A 19,471-nucleotide genomic window follows, 5' to 3' on the forward strand; every position below is an offset into this window, starting at 1 on the left:
GTGCAACAGTTACAAATAGTACATACTAGGCCACAAGGAAATACTAAATACTAAAGAACTGATAACATATTTAACAAATTCTTACCAAAATGCCATAAAATTAGAAATCAGTAACAAAAGGCCACCTTCCTAAAACACTTCTAAATAATTCACGAGGAAAGAAAAATACATACATACTAATGAAAATTAAAAATATTTAGCCTTAAGTGGCAATAGGAGTATTATACATCAAAATTCATAGGATGCAGCTTTTAGCAGACATTACTGGTTTCCTACTCAAAAGCCATTCTCCACCTTCATCACCTTGGAGCAGGAGGGGAATGCTCACTAAGCCATATGATTAAGACTTAGGTCCTCAAGCTGTATTTTTGTGGTCTCAGCACACACACACTTAATTGAAGTAACAGAGCTATTGTAACTGCAGTTGAATCCTCCACTACTGGTTAACAATGGTGAAACGTTTTTTTTTGTTGTTGTTGTTAGGATTTTACTTCTTTGACAGTGCAAGCACAAGCAGGGGGAGTGGCAAGCAGAGGGAGAGGGAGAAACAGGCTCCACCAGGGAGAGAGAGCCTGACTTGGGGCTCAATTCCAGGACCTGGAGAGCATGACCTGAGCTAAAGGCAGACATTTAAATAACTGAGTCACCCAGGCGCCCCTATGGCAAAACATTTTTAAATAAGGGCATAGAGAGCACCAACCCCAAAACCTGATGTATTATACTACTGTAAATGTAAGCACTTCTTTCACTGAAAAAAGAAAACAGCATAGATAGCAAAAAGACAAGCCACAGAGTGGAAGATATTTGCAACACTTGAAAAAGGACTAATTTCTGAAATATAGAGCCCCTACAAGTCCATAAGTAAAGACAATAAAGAAAAACTGGCAAAAAACCTAGACAGGTACTTTACAAAAGAGGATATCGAAATAGGTAAGAAGTCTGTAAAATGCTTAATGTAAGGAGTCTTCAGGAAAATGTAAATTAAAACTATGTGATAACTATTGCACATGCACCAGAATGGCTAAACTAAAAAATGCAGAAACTAGTGGTTTGTATGACAGTCTATAACTGTTTAAAAAAAACTGTATGACAGTCTATAACTGGTTAAATAAATAAATAAATAAACCCATGGAGTGTTGATGAGGATGAAGAGGAACCAGAACTCTCAAACTCCACTGGTGGGAGTGTAATATGGAATAACTGCACTTTTAAGAACTAAAGCTGAACAAATAAGCACATTTTGTGACCCAGCAATTCCACTCCTAGGCATATTCCAGCACATATCTATACATATGTACAGCAAAAAAATGTATAAAAATGTTCACAGTGAATACATTATATGTTTATAAAAAATTTAAAAAATAAATGTCAACAGGGACGCCTGGGTGGCTCAGTTGGCTAAGCAGCTGCCTTTGGCTTAGGTCATGATCCCAGCGTCCTGGGATCGAGTCCCACATCAGGCTCCTTGCTCAGCAGGGAGCCTGCTTCTCCCTCTGCCTCTGCCTGCCACTCTATCTGCCTGTGCTCGCTCTCTGACAAATAAATATTTTTTTAAAAAAATGTCCACAGTGGGGGCACCTGACCGGCTCAGCTGGTAGAGTGTGTGACTCGATCCTGGGGTTGTGAGTTTGAGCCCCATCTTGGGTATAGAGATTACTTAAAAAAATAAAATCTTTAAAAAAAAAAAAAAAGTTCACAGTGGTACTATTTAGAAGAGGCCCCAGACAGAGGGGCCCCTGGGTGGCTCAGTTGGTTAAGCATCTGACTCTTGATTTTGGCTCAGGTTGTGATCTCACTGTCCTGAGATGGAACCCCAGGACAGTGTGGAGTCTGCTTGAGATTCTCTGTCCCTCATGTTCTCCCCTTGCTCTCAAATAATCTATTTTAAAAATATAAAATATTGGGACGCCTGGGTGGCTCAGTGGGTTAAGCCACTGCCTTCGGCTCTGGTCATGATCCCAAAGTCCTGGGATCGAGTCCCACATGGGCTCCTTGCTCGGCAGGGAGCCTGCTTCTCTCTCTGCCTCTGCCAGCCTCTCTGCCTGCTTGTGTGCTCTCTCTCTCCCTCTCTCTGACAAATAAATAAATGAAATATTTTTTTTGAAAAGTAAAAATATAAAATATATTTTCAATACATCATCATGCTGGGGCTTCTGGAGTCTGTACAAAAGTAAAGAAAATGGCCTCTTCCCACCCCTGCTTCATTTTCTGTTACTTGAACCATGAAACACTTTGCTTCTGCTTGAACTACACAAAATTCTTTAAAAAAAAATTTTTTTTTATTTACTTGACAGAGGTCACAAGTAGGCAGAGGACGGCAGAGAGAGAGGAGGAAGCAGGCTCCCCACTAAGCAGAGAGCCCGATGCAGGGCTCGATCCCAGGACCCTGGGACTATGACCTGAGCCAAAGGCAGAGGCTTTAACCCACTGAGCCACCCAGGCGCCCCAAACTACACAAAATTCTCAAAACAGTTCTGTCTGGGGGGGCAGTCAAGCCTCTGCCTTCAGCTCAAGTCAAGATCCTGGGGTCCTGATATTACTCCGGGGTCTCAGTTCCCTGCTCAATGGGGAGGCTCCTTCTCGGTCTCCCTCTGTTCATGCCTGCATATTCTCCCTCTCTCAAATAAATTAAAAAAAAAAAAAAAAAAAAGTTCTGACAGCTCCCCTTACATCTGTAGCCTAGGATCTGATTCCCAGAAATCTAAGACTCATGAGGAGCGCCTAGCATTTCCTCTGATAGTCTCATATTTCCTTGGCTAAAACACATTACCTCCAAAAGCAATCTAGTCCTTACAAATTTAATTCTGCCTCCAGCATGGATTAACTTTTACATAATCAATTACAATGAAGCTTTAACTTACTACTTTTGAATAACTAAAGAGCACATTTGAGTGATATGTACTGAATAATGGAATATTTTACCCTAAAAAGTACTGCAGTTTCCATTTCTTGACAAATAGAAACCTTTTACAGATTTAAGTGGATAGTGGGGTTTCTTTCCCCTTGTATTCATCAGTTTAAAATGCTTCATCTCACAGTAATTTCATGTCCAGAATATTATCTTACAGTTATATTATGAAATGTGCCCCAGCCTATACATAGAGATGTCTATTTCTATTGCTTGCAAACACAAAAAACTGGAAATACACTTCAAGTTTACTAATAGGGAGAATGATTAAATCAGTTAAAGCACAGCAATAAGGCAGATATTTGAAAGTGCACGGTAGATGTCTATTTAAACAGACCTTCAAGGTATTTTAAGTGATAAAAGCAAGGTATAGAAGAGTATACAGAGTATGCTACCAACCACTTTTTTAAAAAGTTCATATACGTATTAGGAGTTTTACTTCTACGACAGGTGACCGTGGGACTAGGGCTTTGGGGTGGAAGAGAGACGTCATTGTTCATCACTGTATGCTTCTCTGAATTATTTACTATGTGCAGGCATAAAATTTTTCAACGAAATTAGGTCATTTTAATTTTTTAAAAAAGATCTTATATCAGGGCGCCTGGGTGGCTCAGTGGGTTAAAGCCTCTGCCTTCAGGTCAGGTCATTATCCCAGGGTCCTGGGATCAAGCCCCACGTTGGGCTGTCTGCTCCGCAGGGTGCCTGCTTCCTCCTCTCTGCCTCTCTGCCTACTTGTGATCTCTGTCAAATAAATAAATAAAATCTTTAAAAAATAAAAAAGATCTTATTTATTTGAGAGAGAGCATGAGCAGGCAGAGGGAGAGAGAGAAGCAGGCTCCCCACTGAGCAGGGAGCCTGATGCCTGGCTCGATTCTAGGACCCTGAAATCATGACCTGAGCTAAAGGCAGACACTTACCCAACTAAGCCACACAGGTGCCCCAAAATTAGATCATTCTAAATAATAAAATCTTGGGTCTGAGTTTTATACTGGATAACCCTGCTCACAGCTGTCACAGTTGGGGTACTGTTGGGGCAGTTAAAGGACCCTAATGTGATATCCTGAGTATCTTGACTTAATTTCATCTAGTAGGCACATAGAGCTGAGACTCATACTCCAATAAATGAAAACACATATCTGGCATGCAAAAAGGAGAAAACACAAGGAACATCTTGTGATTTCCAACTCTCCTACTCCATGCCATACTTACCCCTGTGGACTTCCAGCTGTACTGGGTCACTTGGCACTGAAAGACCTGTCTGGCACCTGTATTCACCATTGTCATTGACACTGGCAGCAGCAATTCTGTGTCTGGGGGTCAAGGTGTGAATGGCTGTGCCATTGAGAAACCACTGTGTAGAGATGTCCCCAGGTAAATGGGGTCCCTCACACCATAAGTTTACATTTTCCTCTTGGAACACACTGACCCATGGAGGTTGCAAGGTGATCACTGCCTTTGAGGGGTCTGGGGATTTAAAAAAAAAAAAAAAGACCAAATGGAATAAAAGGATGGTCTGAGCAACTGGTAAAGTTTTCTGGGCAGCACAAAGGTAAAAATATATATTTAGATGAGACAGAAAAATAAGCAAATGGGAACCTACAAAAACTAGATACTGAGAGTATCCAGACCCCGTGCAGAGAGCTCTGTTCATGTCAACTGGAGCCAGTTGTCTTGCCCCCTGTGCAATATTTTCCCTAAGGGTTAAACTCAGGCTTTAATTAGCATCTGCACTGGAAACCAATACTCAAACTCTCACTTTGAAACCTTCAGTACTGCTTGGTTCTGTCTGAGGAGAAAAAAAGTACTTGGCTTTCTTCTCAAGGAATGTTACAAAACCCCCCAGAGCTACATCTATGGTTTTGCAACCCTGGCCTTTTCCTGCTATTATATACACGTAGGCATTTAGTTCTGAAGTTGGGGCTTTTTCAGGAAATCTTAGAGAGAAACCTTAAAAACCAGGATTTTATCAAAATCATGCTCTGAATATAAGGGACTTTACATAATTTCTAAATCCTTCTTGTTCTATCCTTTCCCCATATTCTCTTGTTCAGGATAACAAAACTCACTCTTTAGAACCGGAACATGGCAGAGGAAGAGAAACTAAGTTAAAGATTACTCACCCGCTGAGATCTGAGCACCAGCTGGCACTGTAAGAGACCGAAGAACAGAGGCATAAGTTGGTCAGTGGGAGATGACAAGGAAAGGAATCGAGGAGACAAAACTAATGTGGACATAGAGGGACCAGCTTAGGTCTCTTGATTCTCTCTCTACCTAGCTCTCTCCAAATCAGGTACTAGTGGTATGTATAGTCTGTAGATGGTTATTGATACGGCTTTATTTTGATATGATGCTTCCAGGCTAAATGTTACTACCAAGTCTCTCTTCCCGTGCTTTTGGTATAATGAGCATGAATAAACCATGGAAGCACAGATCCAGTTGTCCCCATTTTCATGAGTTCTAGCCTAGGATACCAAAGGAAGACAAAAGGTCTTGAGTCCCCATTGCCAAAGCCAGTTCCCCTCTAGCTACCCCCTTCTAAGCCCAACTTACCCCAAAGGAGCAGAGCTGTCAAGAGCCACATGTTACCTCCAAGCTGATCGGAGTAGAGAAGTCTGAAACGTGCAAGATATTGAAGAGTTTCTGCTGGAGGCTCTGGAGTTGAAATTAGAAAAGAGGAAGGAAATTGCCTCTTCTAACCACTACCATCACGCTCCTTTTTTGGGAAATACATCCTTAATTCTTGCAGTATTCTCTCCCCATTCTCTAACTACTTAGCCTCTCTTCCCCAGTTTGAAACTCTGGGTTTGAGGCTTATGAAACTCTCAGAATTCAAAGGAAAGACAAGTTTTTATTGATATTCTAACTGTATTTTCCCTTTACTAATTCTGTTTCTTGGGGCTAAAATATGGCAAATCCTCGTTTCTAAAAGTGGTTCAAAGCCTGGCCAATGCCTCTAAAACTTTATCATTTGAATCCAGATTATTCTATATCAACCTCTACATGACAAGGGAGGAATAACTCATTTATAAGAGTTCCTCTACTACAATGAGATCTCTATTCCTCTGGGAGTGCATACAGGATCAATGTCCCATTTTGGTTTTTTGTTTTTTTTTTAAGCCACCTCCCTGGATGATATTATGAATTTGAAGTGTTTACCTTGGCTACATCTAAGGAAATTAACTGTTCAAAGTAAATGCTATAGAGAAGAAAAATTACTTACATATGAGTGGAAATATCCCTAAGATGGACTGTCTCTTCATGGACATGCCAGATATATCTAATGTTTTACTGTTACAACCAGCCCTGCAAGTCTTGTACTTAAAAGATTTAAGCACTCAACTTACTATCTCCATAGGACACATTCCTAGAACGAATGTTGCTCAGTCTAAGGAAAGGTATGTTTTTTTCCTTCAGGTAAATGTTGTCAGATTATCTGTTGTCATTATCATCATCATTGCATATATTTGTAGAGTGCTTATTTTATGCCAAGCAAATATGCTTGGTATGTCTCTTTTCATTTAACCCTCATAATAAACTATGAGTAGACAGACACTCTTGTTGTCTCCATTTTGTAAATGAGGAAACTAGACAAAGTATGAAAGGAATTTAGTAATTTGCCCAAGGTTGTAAAAAGTAGAAGCCAGGTTTAAACAGGCAGTATGATTTCCTTCACTTTCTCACCAAGAGAGTGTAACATTACCCAGCCCATCCCTCACAATTCCTTTGTAGGAAAATAGTTGCTTCTTTGAAAAATGAGCGAATGATCAGGAAACATGGGGAAATGAATATTGCTGTGGAAGAGGAGTGAAAGACATCCATAATCTGGAAGGATGAAATACTTTTTTTCCTAACAAGTATCTGTAGATCTGTAGTTTCTAAATGGAGCAAACACTGTTAACTAAGGCAAATAGACAAATCTCCAGTATTTAATGATCAATGAAAATCATGATGCCCAGAAGAGCCACAGGAGAATTTACATCTATATATGACAGTTATATTTCCATATACTGATTTTTTTATAAGATCATCATATTCATAAGCTTCATACTTTTAAAATCACTTCACAAATACACTTTTCTCAAAGGGAGATGCCAAGTATTATTTGCCTATTTTAACTAAAAATTTTCTCTTCTTTACTACAGAAAACAATTTGTGAACAATTATTTTGTATATTTTTTAAGGTAAAATAATTTAAATCTCATACAGAATTGACCAAAAATTTATTTTTACACTCTTTACAAGTAAAAAGCAGTCAATAATACTTTATTCTCTACTTAATTCCTTCTTTAACAACCATATTTTTAGGGATTATAGAAACCTATCAACAAAGTTTTAAGTACTTGCATATAATTGTCTATAGCACAATTTTGCTTAATATGTTTTGTATACTGTTGTATATCTCTTGAATAGCTATAATAATACTACCTTTATATATTCACTAATGCTGGAAGTGTTTTTCAAGAGATTCAGTAAACTTTATCTGATGTTTTTCTTCAACAGCCACTCATGAAAAGTTCCTGATTGGTTCAATTTCAAGTTTCCATTAGAAATTCAATGACTTTTTAATCCTTAGTTATTCTTACTACTTGATCTATCAATCCTTTCAACATTTCATTGCAAGAGAAAGGACCCCTTTTATGACAACATAAAAAAATTTCCAAGAACTTTACTACTGGTGACACAATTCTGACCCTCAATATTCTGATGAATAATGATGAAAATAATAGTGATTTTTTTTTCATAGTGACCTATGAGGGAGGAAGACTAGACTATAGGTAAGGAACTTCACTACAAGTGAAATTGGCAGTTTGAAGAGCATTTCATAATGCAATACTACTTCAGCTAGAAGCTTCTACTCTAATGATTCAGCTAATGCTTCTGCCTACAGTTCCTCCAGCGGAGTCCAAATAATAAGTAACCTTCACTTTGTGATCAAAGTTTGTGGGAGTCAAACCAGTTTTTCTGAACTTTGAAAAGTTCTCAGCTCACAGAACTACTAGGGGTGGGTTAGTGTGAATTGATGGACTCTAAGATTTTGCGATAGGAGAGTTATTTGAATGAAAATATTGTACTTTTTAGAAATCAGAAGCAGCACATACGGTAGTCTTAATCCTTAAAACTTTCCACACAATAACTTTGTTTCTTAGGGTTTTATCCTGTCTATTTGGATGAGGTTGACTCTTACCACAGTCTCCAACTTGTTTTTGCCACCACAATTAGTTTCTCTTCCTCCAATAGCTTCCAGGCTGAATCTCAACAAAAAGTAAAAACAAAACTTACTGGAAAGGCAGGGTAACAAAGCAGACGAATCCATCTAAACAAGGCTGGAACTCTCCAACATTTTACCTAAATGAGGATATCTTGCTATTACCTATCTCAATTTTGTGCATGAGACATAAAGCTAAAAGAGGTCAAGCACCTTGCTCATAGAAAGTTAATAAATAGTGCAGTGAGTGAGTGCACAGCTCCAAGTCTGGTTTTGTGCAGTAGTGATATAATAATGGTAAGATTTAGCAAAAACAGAATTATTGTTAATTGACCCCAAGTATGCTTACCTCTGTACTGTAACTCAGAAATATTTTCTGAGGGAATTGGCAGCTTTATCCTATGGAAAAGAAGTCAAAGCCAGATGCCCTCTGGGGAAAATGAATTCTTTGCTGTAGAATTGTGCTAGAGATAAAGCATTTGTATCTTCTGGCAGCTGGTTAGTGTAAATAATGGAATGGTCTCCAGTATTGGTAACTGCAGACTGTGGCTAAGAATTCTGTTTTTATCTATGGTCTGGCCATTGTCCCATTTGCATATTCAGTCCTTCATCTAGAATCCACTACAGTCACACTTTTATTCTCATCATTCTCCTGAAACTGCTCTTGTCAAGGCTGCCAAAACCTTTTTGCTGAACCTAATGGTCAGCTCTTATCCTCAATTAATCTAATCATCAACATTTTACAGTTGATCCTTTCCTCTTCCTGGAAACATTTTCTTCACTTGGTGGGGGAAAAAATAAATTTTGAAATGAAATAAAAATAGCTAAAATTAAGAATTCAATTTAAGAGTTCAACAGGAGAGAAGTCACAGCTGAAGAGAAAATAGTAAAACAGAACATGAGGAAGAAGAAAAAATTCAAAATGTAGGAAAAGGAAAAAAATGTAATATTAAACACACAAACAAAAAATAGCAAATGGAGTGAGAAAGTGTATCTTATATTTTGGTTAGAGTCTTGGAAGTAGAAGAGAGCGAGAAAACAAGGCAAAAGCAATATTTGAAGAAGTAATATTTGAGAGTTTTCCAGGCAATATCGGGAATCAACAGATTTCAGAAGGCCAACCAATCCCATACTAGATAAATAAAGCGACATCATTACTAGAGAAATCAGTAAAACTGCATAAGATAAAAAACAAAGACAAAAATTGTAAAAACAAAACAAAAACAAAAACCCCAGAGAAAAAGGAGAGATTACATTCAAATCAGCAGCAGTCAGACCACTGACTAACTTCTGAAAAACAAAAATCAAATGCAAATTTTTTCAATATTCTGAGAGTAACTGCCTCCTACACTTACGTACTTAAAAAAAGTCTTCAATAATTAAAGTAAAATAAAGGCACTTTCAGATTAAAAAACACTGAAACAGCTCTTCCCAAGCAGACTAACACAAAAGAAATTTCTAAATGATGTTTCTCAGGCAGAAGACAAATGATTCCATATGGAAAGACAGGCATGGAAAGATATAAAGAGAAAGGCAACCATAAATACATGGATAAATCTAACATTGATCATACAAAAGTATATAAATTCTGGCGCTTAATACTCAAAGCTACAGCAAATAACAACTGCATATATGTGGATGACACTAAATGGAATTAAAATATTCCAAGGTCTCTACAGTGTCCAGGATGAGGGTAAATGCAGTAAATATTACTATGCTTTATAAACCAAGGGATAAAATTAATGAAAAAAGAAAAACTTGGGGCGCCTGGGTGGCTCAGTGGGTTAAGCCGCTGCCTTCGGCTCAGGTCATGATCTCAGGGTCCTGGGATCGAGTCCCGCATCGGGCTCTCTGCTCCGCAGGGAGCCTGCTTCCCTCTCTCTCTGCCTGCCTCTCCATCTACTTGTGATTTCTCTCTGTCAAATAAATAAATAAAATCTTTAAAAAAAAAAAAAAAAAATAAAAAAAAAAAAAAAAAAAAAAAAAAAAAAAAAAAAAAAAAAAAGAAAAACTTAAGATTAAGACTAATTTTTAAATTAATCACTGAAAGAACAGAAGTGAAATACAATGAAAAACATAGAAGGACAAATGGAAGTAAAGTATATAAACAATAAAAAAAAGCTATAGTGGTTTAATATAACTAATTCAAAGAGAGAAAGAAATAAAAACATAGATCAAGGAGGAAAATAGAAAAAACATGGTAGATTTAAAATTAATTATTTCAACAATTATTATAAAGACAAGTAGACCTAATTATTCAGTAAAAAATAAATACTGCTAGACTGGATTTAAAAATTAACTATATGCTTTATTCAAGGGACATAACAAAACCATAAAGTGATAGAAAGGTTGAAAACAACAGAAGAGAAAAGGAGCACTATTGAAAACATTAACCAAAAGATAGCTACATTAATAGACTTAAAGGCAAAAAGCATGACTTCAGTGTATGTCTCTACTGGAATATAACCATCCATTTTTAATTGCCTTTTCTGCTACTTGGTTATCATGGGTAATGATGTATAAATTAATCTCCAAGAGCCATTTTGTTAGACAAAAAGCTTTGATACTTTCTTCTTTACCCTTCAACTATAATGAACAAATAAATCTTTAAAGATATCTTATTTTTTAAATTTGTGTGTGATTACTGTCATATTATAATTTAGGATGATTCCCTGGCCACAGCCTGCACTGAAGTCAGAGCTTCTACCGTAGATGAATCCTAGGTTATCAAATGCCTGGTGTCAAGGGAGACTGCCAGAAAGAACCACAAGAAAGCACCCAGGCATGGGGCTGGGTAGATGGTGGTGCCAGATTCCTTGCCTGCCTTGCCCAGCTTTCTGCTTACACTTTTGTCTCTGTCTCCCATAGTCTATCAAATGCTCATTGATGTGGCTCCTCTCATGCCAACTGCTTTCCTGATCACAGGGCCAACAGTGGGAAGTATTTGGTCCAGAACAATCTTCCACTACCCCCACTGAAGTTCCAACATTGTCCCCCAACCCTCACCCCTTAATTTTGTTTCCTCAGAACACCAAAACTGGTGATGGCCATTCCCCTGTCCTACTTCTTGGGGGTATCCCCTAAATTATTGTGTTTCCTAAGTGTGTAGCAAAGAAACAGAGGTTGTATACTCTCCTGCACTTTCAGCCTTCTGGAGCTGACATTCTGGACAGAGTAAAGATAAGGTGCACATGCTTCTGCTTTGGCAGTTATCACATTATCACTTGATGTAGTCACATTTATGAAGTGTGGCCATGTGATCAGTCAAATCAGTTAGAGAGTTCAGTCGTTAATTGAGTGGTTGACAATTAAAACTGACCGGTTAATTGAGTGGTTGACAATTTAAACTGACTGGCTTTTGATTGGCTTTAGAACTTCCTAGCACTTCTCCCACACTTCAGTTTCTCTCTTGTTCTGAACAGTTTTCATTCTACATTTGCTATGCCCACCTAAATCAGAAAGTCTGAATACTCCTCTCTTTGTAAAGTACCTGTAGCTGTCTGATACGCTTTTTCTGATAGAAAAGGCAAATACTTAGCATTCAAAAGAACAACTGACTTCTCAGACACTAGGTTCCTGAAGTTAACTTAATGTATGATTTTGACCATTCATGATAAAATGACCTGTACAATGACCTATAGAGAGAAATTTTCTATTGGCCAAATTTCTCAACTTTCTGGTCCAACTTAATACATAGGTGGTTCAAGAAAAGTTAATGGAATAGCAACCTAAAGGAGAGATTGCGACATTCTTTATGTTCCTCAAGTCTCCTTCCAGGGATATATATATACATGTATCATGACAACAGAAAATCAGAATCAGGATTGACAAGGAAGGGAAATCTTCTGGCCTTTATCCACAAGTAATTCCCAAAGAGAAAAACACACACTGAAGTTATTCTTCATATTCTAAGATACTTATCTGCTAGTAGGTGATGTCATGATATTAGAAGTTTTGCACATGAGTATGGCAAGAATATCAGTTCCAAATGTTACATACATGTCCCCAGCAACATACAAGAACTTACTTTACACCCTAGCCCTTGTCCTAGTCCCAAGGCTGCAAACCACTGTGCAGGGACACTCTTTAATCATTTTTATTTTCCAAACACTGCCCACTTTATTCTTTCTCTCCCTCTCCTCAACTGACTGCAGTGTTGCCCCTGCCTGTTGGATCTTTGCATAGACCAGACTTGCCCTTATAATAAAGTCTCAAGAAGAGGTAGTAAATGAAGTTACTGTGGTGAAGAAAAACAGTTAATTGTATGGGCCTGCAATCAAACCTGGGACAGTCAGGCAGGAGGTGAGATGCTTGCTACTGAAGCACCAGTATTCTTAGGTTAAGGTGTCCTTTGGCTTCTAACATATCCGATTACTTCATGAGGTTGCTTCTCTCACAACCCACAGCAGGCCCAAAGATTTCATCTACAGGGTTTCACAGAAATCGAGCAACCTATCTATACAGGGACTCAGTGACCGCACAGATCCCAGCTATATTAAGCAGCCCCCTCTGGAGCCTGATCTGGGATGGAAGAGAACCTCAGGTGGGATCTGCTCCTTCGAAAGGGTACAAATTCTCAGCTGAAGAATCCAAAACTGTCCCTGTGTGGAAACTTCTGTGCTCCTAGGACACCTCTGAAGCTTGACTCTGAAGAATTCCCATAAAACCAAATTTCAAAATATGTTCTCAACGGAGCTTCCTATTGGGCGTTTTGGTAGCCTTTATCCCAGCTGTCAGGAAACTGACTTGGTGAAACTGAAAAATTAGTACCTCAGGTTTACCAGCACAGTGACTCATTTTGTTCTTGCTTCCGTATTACCAATCCCTTTCAGAGGACTTGTACTTCTCCAATTTGTATATGTGTTTCAAGCCAACACAATCCCGAACCCACTAGCTCTACGAGTTATCCACCACAGTTCTTTCCCAACACCTTCTCTGGCTCCCATGACCATGAAAGGAAGGACTACTGTTGGTTAGCTACTGTGGTGGTGGAAGTGGATTTAGGCAATAGTTATGTCCAGCTTTCCACCATGGAATGATCAGTGAGAATGCAATGTGGCAAATGGATTGAAGTAGACTAGGCTGGCTGTAAGAGAACGAGTTTTTTATCTACTTATATTAATGGAAGTAAGAGGTGATAGATGGAACAAAAGACCTCTATGTTAATATTTCAACAATAAAGTATTTCTTTAAAATAGTCTACTTGTCATACAGCTAGTAAATCAAAGCCAATTAATTTGGGAAATTAGGTTCTCCAAAACATTGATTGCAAACTTAATCTTTTTATCTTATATCCATTCAAATGTTTTATACACATTAAAAAACCAGATGCATTCTAAGGTTACAAGATTGATCATTACTCTTTTACAAAAAAAAAAAAAATTAAAAGCTACAAAGGACTAACTACATAGACTAGAATTTATTTCTTCATTATATCTATCTTGATTCTGTTCTTTCCCCTCCTTTCCATCTGATACTAATTTTGGTTCCAATTCTTATTTCTTCCCTGGATAAGAATTTTACTCACCTAACCTACAAGTTAGGTTACATTCCCAGAACCACTAAGACAACAGTTTGAGGTTGACAATTGAAGATTTAGGAAGAAAAACATGGGACCTAGATGAATTTCTTATGTTTTTCTATAGGAGTCTGTTATGCAGCTGGAAAGAGCCCCTCTCAGAATTAAGAGTTTGATCAGACAAATCAGGTATTATTTTTATATGTATAGTTTTGTCTAGTATAAGTTTTCTATAAAAACCTCTGGTTTGGGTGCTTTTATTAGGTATTAGCACTCTAAAAAGCCAGTTTGGGAATACTGTCAACTTGTTCTGGATACCCCTAGATTTCACCTATAGCACACCACAGAAATAGGTGGTCCAGTGGCAGAACCCTTGCCTCCCATGTGGGAGATCCGGGTTTGATTTCTGGCCCGTGAGGTTTTCATATTTTTATCCCACAAAATTATACTGCGTAGGCAAATAGCGTCATTTAGGAGTTTGGGTTGCTATTGCTGCAGTGCTTGCATTGAGCAACCACCGTCTTTGAAAAGGGGAGTGTTTCCGGGTGGTTTGCAGTTTAGACTGGACTTAAGGCCACAGTTACTTTCAGTCTTTCCCCTACAGGACCCACGGAACGCAAAGGGCCACCAGGTCACTGAGGCCCGTGCTGGACCTGGGGTCGGCCGCTGGGCCACGTCTCACCCAGGAGCAAGAGCAGCAACGGGAAGGTCGCCGGAGGGGAGCCGCCGCGGGGCCCGGCAGACACCCCAGTGGCCGGGGCGGCGTTGGCGGCCCCGAGGAAGGCGCAGGCCGGTGGGCGTCAGGGGGACTGCGGCCAGAGGCCCCTCGCTCGCGCGGCTGGTCGCCGCGGTCCGCGCTCCTCCCGCCGGCCCATCGCGGTTCCGGGGAAGGACCGCCGCGTGCCCGGCGATGCGCCTCAACAGGTGTGGGCCGGAAGAAGAAGAGTATACTTGTGAAAGGAAGAGGAACTAAAGACTCCGGGAACCGTGGAGCCGGGTTTGTTCTCTAGCTCTTGGGCGCTCCTTGGAAAGGATTCCAATTAGAGGGTAGTAGGGGCGTGACTGCGTTAGACGCTACGGGTGATTAACTTTCATCTAAGAATAGCTTAAAATTTAAGTTTTTTAAGCTTATTTTCAAGTCACCAACATTTTTCCTTTTTAATAATTTATTCATGTCCAAGGACTTTCTTATTCTGGCATTATATCTTTCTACATTTTACTGTAAACTGACGGTGATTTTTTTTAAAAGTCCTTACCTGGGCAAGACTGTGTTGAAATCATCAGGGTTGTTACTATTTTAACTTGTTTGGGAATCCCTGTATTTGTTGGATAAACACTGTAATGTGATACATAATTTCTCATTTTTTAAGATTTTTCTCTAAACAGGAGTCAGGCTGTAGAGAGAACAATCTAGGGGCCTTGATCTTATTATAAAAAGGAAAATGATACAGTACTTAGGTGAGGAGGCACACTGAAAAGACTCATCAGGTACCAGGGATTGACCCTGGATGATCAACTTGAAAACAATACCATAGTCAAGCTATTAGACTTTAAAGGTAAAGAAAACATCTTCAGGTTCTCCAGGTGAAACTATGAAATAGGTTACAAACTCAACAGAATTAGATGACCACTAACACAGAAAGCAAGGCAACAGTGAAGCAGCATTTTCAAGAAACTTACATAAAGGGATGCCTGGGTGGCTCAGTTGGTTAAGCAGCTGCCTTCAGCTTGGGTCATTATCTCAGGGTTCTGTGATCAAGTCCCCCATTGGGCTCTCTGCTCAGCAGGGAGCCTGCTTCCCTTCCTCTCTCTCTGCCTGCCTCTCTGCCTACTTGTGATCTTTCTCTCTGTCAAATAAATAAATAAAATCTTAAAAAAAAAATTTAGCCTGAGTGAAAAAATAAATAAATAAATTTAGCCTGAGTGCCTAAACCCTCTGATGTCCAAAATCCGACTGTATAAATAATGTCCTATTGATTGGCAAGTTAAAAATTTTAATCTCAACAGCTCTGACTGGAGTGTTAACAGATATCTACCAGCAAGAGTGACTGATAAACCTCGTCAGTTTTCAGGAGCTTGCTTGCCAAATAAAGTTTCTTAGGACTATGTAGATAAATCTTTCTGGCAATGCTCAATCCTTCTAGCAGCCGAAAGGAAACAAATGAACAAAAAACCCGTTTTTTTCTCACAGAGAACTAGAGTTTCTGATACAGATGCTACCACTGCATGCTAAACTTGTAAGTCCTGCCAAAGTTTGACCTGTTTGTTTTACAGCAAAAATTGTTCTTCCACTGTCTTATGGCCTTCATACTTTTTGATGAGAAATCTACACTATGGTTCAAAGTTTGAAAAGTACAGAAATAACATTAAAGTAATAATCTCCATTGCCTCCAAACTGAACTGTCCAAAATAAACAGTGTTTAAAATACAGTGAGTATAATTTCAAAAATGGTGGAATTAGAGCACTAACTGGTGGTTTGGCCAGAGGACCAAAAAATTCCCAAATCTCATTCTGCCAATAACCTAGGTTCCCTGGTGGGTGCAAGGGTTCCTGAGGGAGATATACACACCAAGAAAAGTGGCAACATGTATATAATCACAATTTGTTAATGGTAGGGCTTGTGTCACAGTAGAGGGAAGCCTAGGAAACCAGTCAGTTAAAGGTCTTAGAGGGTTTTCCTTCTGTCTAAGCACAAAACCACCTTAACCAAACTTCCCCAAATGAATCCGATGGTACAAGTTCTTTGAACAGAGAGTGCCAGGAAAAAAAGGTGAATAGATGCAGGATTAGAAGTTCCACTTGTCACCAGCCAGGCTGACAGTTTTGATGGTCAGGTAGGAAAGGGGCAGCAGAACCCACACCCTTTCGTATGATGTTTTATTATAGTGTGTCCTCAACCATTAGAAAAGGAAGCTCAGTATCTATCCTGGTATGTGAAGGATGAGAAAAGTGTTTGCTCCTCCAATGGAAATTAAGGGTTGGGAAGGAGGAAAAAAAATTCTACACGAATATTTCCCTTTGCTTTTCTGATCTCATTCCAAATAACAATAAGAGAGACAAATTAGGTAAGTCCTTCAAAAAGCCATTTTCCCCCATGGTCATTCCTGTGTATCATACTGGGTCAGGAAATGGGCAACAACTGACCAAAGGAGGCCATTTTACTATTATAGAATAGCCCTCTAAAGTATGTGAGAACACGGCATAAATTCAGTTAATCTCAGGGCTACACTAAAAGGTTACAACACCTTCCTACTATACTTCATTTTTGGAATCATAAATAGCAGCAGTACGGTATGTATTACTGTGTCGCTGAACACAGCTCGTCAGGTAATGTTATACAGTGTGCAACACATGACAGCATAAGCCAACTATATCAGTGTGAATAATGTAAGATTTGAAATTTTATTATTAAATCTTATTATTTTTATTGTTTATTATTATATTATTAACTTCTTATTATCACTGAATTTCCTTTAGAAATAAATAAAAATATAGAAAAATTACTGATCCAATAAAGCAAATTCCCTCCACTAATGTTCTCCTCAAAACAGATAAAGTGGAGGCCCCTGGTTGGTTCAGCCAGAAGAGTAAGTGACTCTTGATCTCCGGGTCCTCAGTTTGAGCCCTACATTGGGTGTCAAAATTACTAAAAATAAATAAACAGAAAGGATGAATACTTACCATTTACATCGACATGGATGGAACTGGAGGGTGTTATATTGAGCAAAATAAGTCAATCAGAGAAAGAATTATTGATTTCACTCATATGTGGAACATAAGAAACAGCGAAGAGCATCATAGGGAAAGGGAGGGAAAACTGCGTGGGAAGTCATCAGAGAGGGAGACAAACCCTGAGAGACTCTTAACTATAGGAAACAAACTGAGAGTTGCTGGAGGGGATGGGAGGGGGAATGGAGTAATTGCCGGATGGGCAATAAAGAGGGCACCTAGTGTGATGAGCAACTGATGAATTATTGAACTCTACATCTGACACTAATGATGTACTATTCGTTGATTAATTGAATTTAAATTTTAAAAAAACTGAAATAATTAAAATAATAAAATAACTCTTATCTTCCTTCTTTTTTTTCTTTTTCTTTTCTTTTTTTTTTTTTTTATAGAGAGAGCTGAGCAGGGTGTTAGGGGTGGGCAAAAGGAAGGGCAAAGGGAAAGGGAGAGAGATTCTTAAGCAGGATCCAGGCCCAGCATGTAGCCCTAGGCAGGGCTGGATCCCACCACCCTGAGATCACGACTGAGCAGAAATTAAGAGTGAGAAAACTCCTATCTTCCTTTTAAAAAAATAAAGTGGCCATCAAAACGAACATTGAATTATTAAAACAACTTCTCTCTGGTTTTTAAAAATCTGCTCTGCTTCCAACCATTGTTAGGTCTTCAGAAGCTGTCATCTTCATTTCTGGTGCTCATGTATTTCTCCCAACACTTCCGAAGATGGATTTAGGGACCCTCCTGTGCACCACTTCCCCAAGTTCCTCAAGGTGAAACATGTCCATGAAACTATTCAAGTAACAGCTCCAAAGCCACAAAATTTAGAATCCGCAAGACCACTCAGGCAAAAAGTCCAGACTTAAACGTTTACTACAACTAATCTTACGTGGAAGAAAAGGTAAACACCCGAGCAGAACATGGAGACTTCAAGATCGCTGAGATAATAGGCAATTCTTCCAGTTTATTTGTCCCTTGTGGACTCAAAGGCTATGGGAAAATCAACTCTGAAGAGGTTGGTTGGTGGTAAATAAAGTTTGAGATTATATTTAAAACACAGAAAATTTATAGTGCTAGTTTTAAATGCGCGGTGGGGGAATGAACAAGTTGCGGCGCATAATTGGTGCTTACAGGTTGGTGGGTAGTAAAGAGGAGAGTCTGAAATTCTCCATTTCACTTAGCAGTTCTACTTTCTGGAATGTAGCCTCAAAAAATAGTGAGCTTTATTTTCCCGCCAGTCTTAGGACGAGAACCAAAACGCACAAAGCCCAACAAACTGTGGAGCAACGACCCATTCCCTGACCGGGAATCGAACCCGGGCCGCGGCGGTGAAGGCGCCGAATCCTAGCCACTAGACCACCAGGGAACCGCGAAGGTTCTGTTCTTAAAAATCCTCTGAGAGGAGTTAGCCCTTGCCTGATCTCTCTAGAAAAGCCTCCCGGATCTGCCTTTACCTTGCCTCCCGCTCTTGAAAAGAATTCTCCCTAAGTCCATTCCCTCCCTGCTTTCTCAAAAAAAGAGTCCCACAAGAAAGACCGATAGCTACGCGGGACAGCAGACGCGCCCCGGGCCCCCCCGCCAGGTCCACACGTCCCGGCACCAATACCCGCCTGGCGGCCGCTCAAAATCACCCTGAGAACGCGCCTTCATGAGGCGGCCGCGCGCCAACACCAAGTCTTGAAGAGGACTCGGCAGCGCAAGGCGTCCGGCTTAACACCCCGGAGTCCCCAACATCAGCCGGTGGACTGCGGGGGACGCAGTAACCCACGCGGCGCGGATCGAGACCGCTTTCAAGAAGCTTCGGCAGCCCGAACCGGACCCGGCTCCCGCCCCCCTACAACCCGCCGCCCTGCGCTTCCCCCCTACCTTAGCCGCCGAGCTGCACGCTAGGCCGGAACAGTCCTTTTCGACGCCGGCCTTTCTCCCACGCCACACAGCCGCTCTGTTCGAAGGCGTGTTTCTTCTCTTCTCCGCCGCGGTCTCGGAGCCACACGCTCTTCTCCCGGCGGCCCGCCTGTGGCGAACAACTCTCCCGACACCGGCGGCGAGGACTACGCTCGGACCCCGGGCTGGGCCGCCTTGAAGCCTCTTCCCCGCCCCGCCTCGAGGGGCAGG

General features: G+C 40.0%; 1 protein-coding gene and 1 non-coding gene across 3 annotated transcripts in view; both read right to left on the reverse strand.

Moving 5' to 3' along the window:
* The window catches only part of FCGR1A (Fc gamma receptor Ia), a 23,898-nt gene extending 4,545 nt beyond the window's left edge, over nucleotides 1-19,353 (reverse strand). For both annotated transcript variants that reach the window (XR_009345310.1, XM_059137252.1), the window contains exons 1-4: nucleotides 19,223-19,353; nucleotides 5,459-5,560; nucleotides 5,029-5,055; nucleotides 4,118-4,372 (exon numbers count right to left, since the gene is read on the reverse strand). Coding sequence is in view for 1 of the 2 variants with exons in the window: in XM_059137252.1 (XP_058993235.1) it covers nucleotides 4,118-4,372; nucleotides 5,029-5,055; nucleotides 5,459-5,489 (313 nt within the window). In the remaining variant the exon portion in view is untranslated. The remainder of the gene's footprint in view (nucleotides 1-4,117; nucleotides 4,373-5,028; nucleotides 5,056-5,458; nucleotides 5,561-19,222) is intronic.
* On the reverse strand, nucleotides 18,651-18,722 carry TRNAE-UUC (transfer RNA glutamic acid (anticodon UUC)). Its single transcript has one exon. It is a non-coding gene; the product is annotated as a tRNA-Glu (tRNA).
* Nucleotides 19,354-19,471: the final 118 nt, after the last annotated feature.

The sequence above is a fragment of the Mustela lutreola genome, chromosome 10 (genome assembly GCF_030435805.1).
Source record: "Mustela lutreola isolate mMusLut2 chromosome 10, mMusLut2.pri, whole genome shotgun sequence".
Lineage (NCBI taxonomy): Eukaryota > Metazoa > Chordata > Mammalia > Carnivora > Mustelidae > Mustela > Mustela lutreola.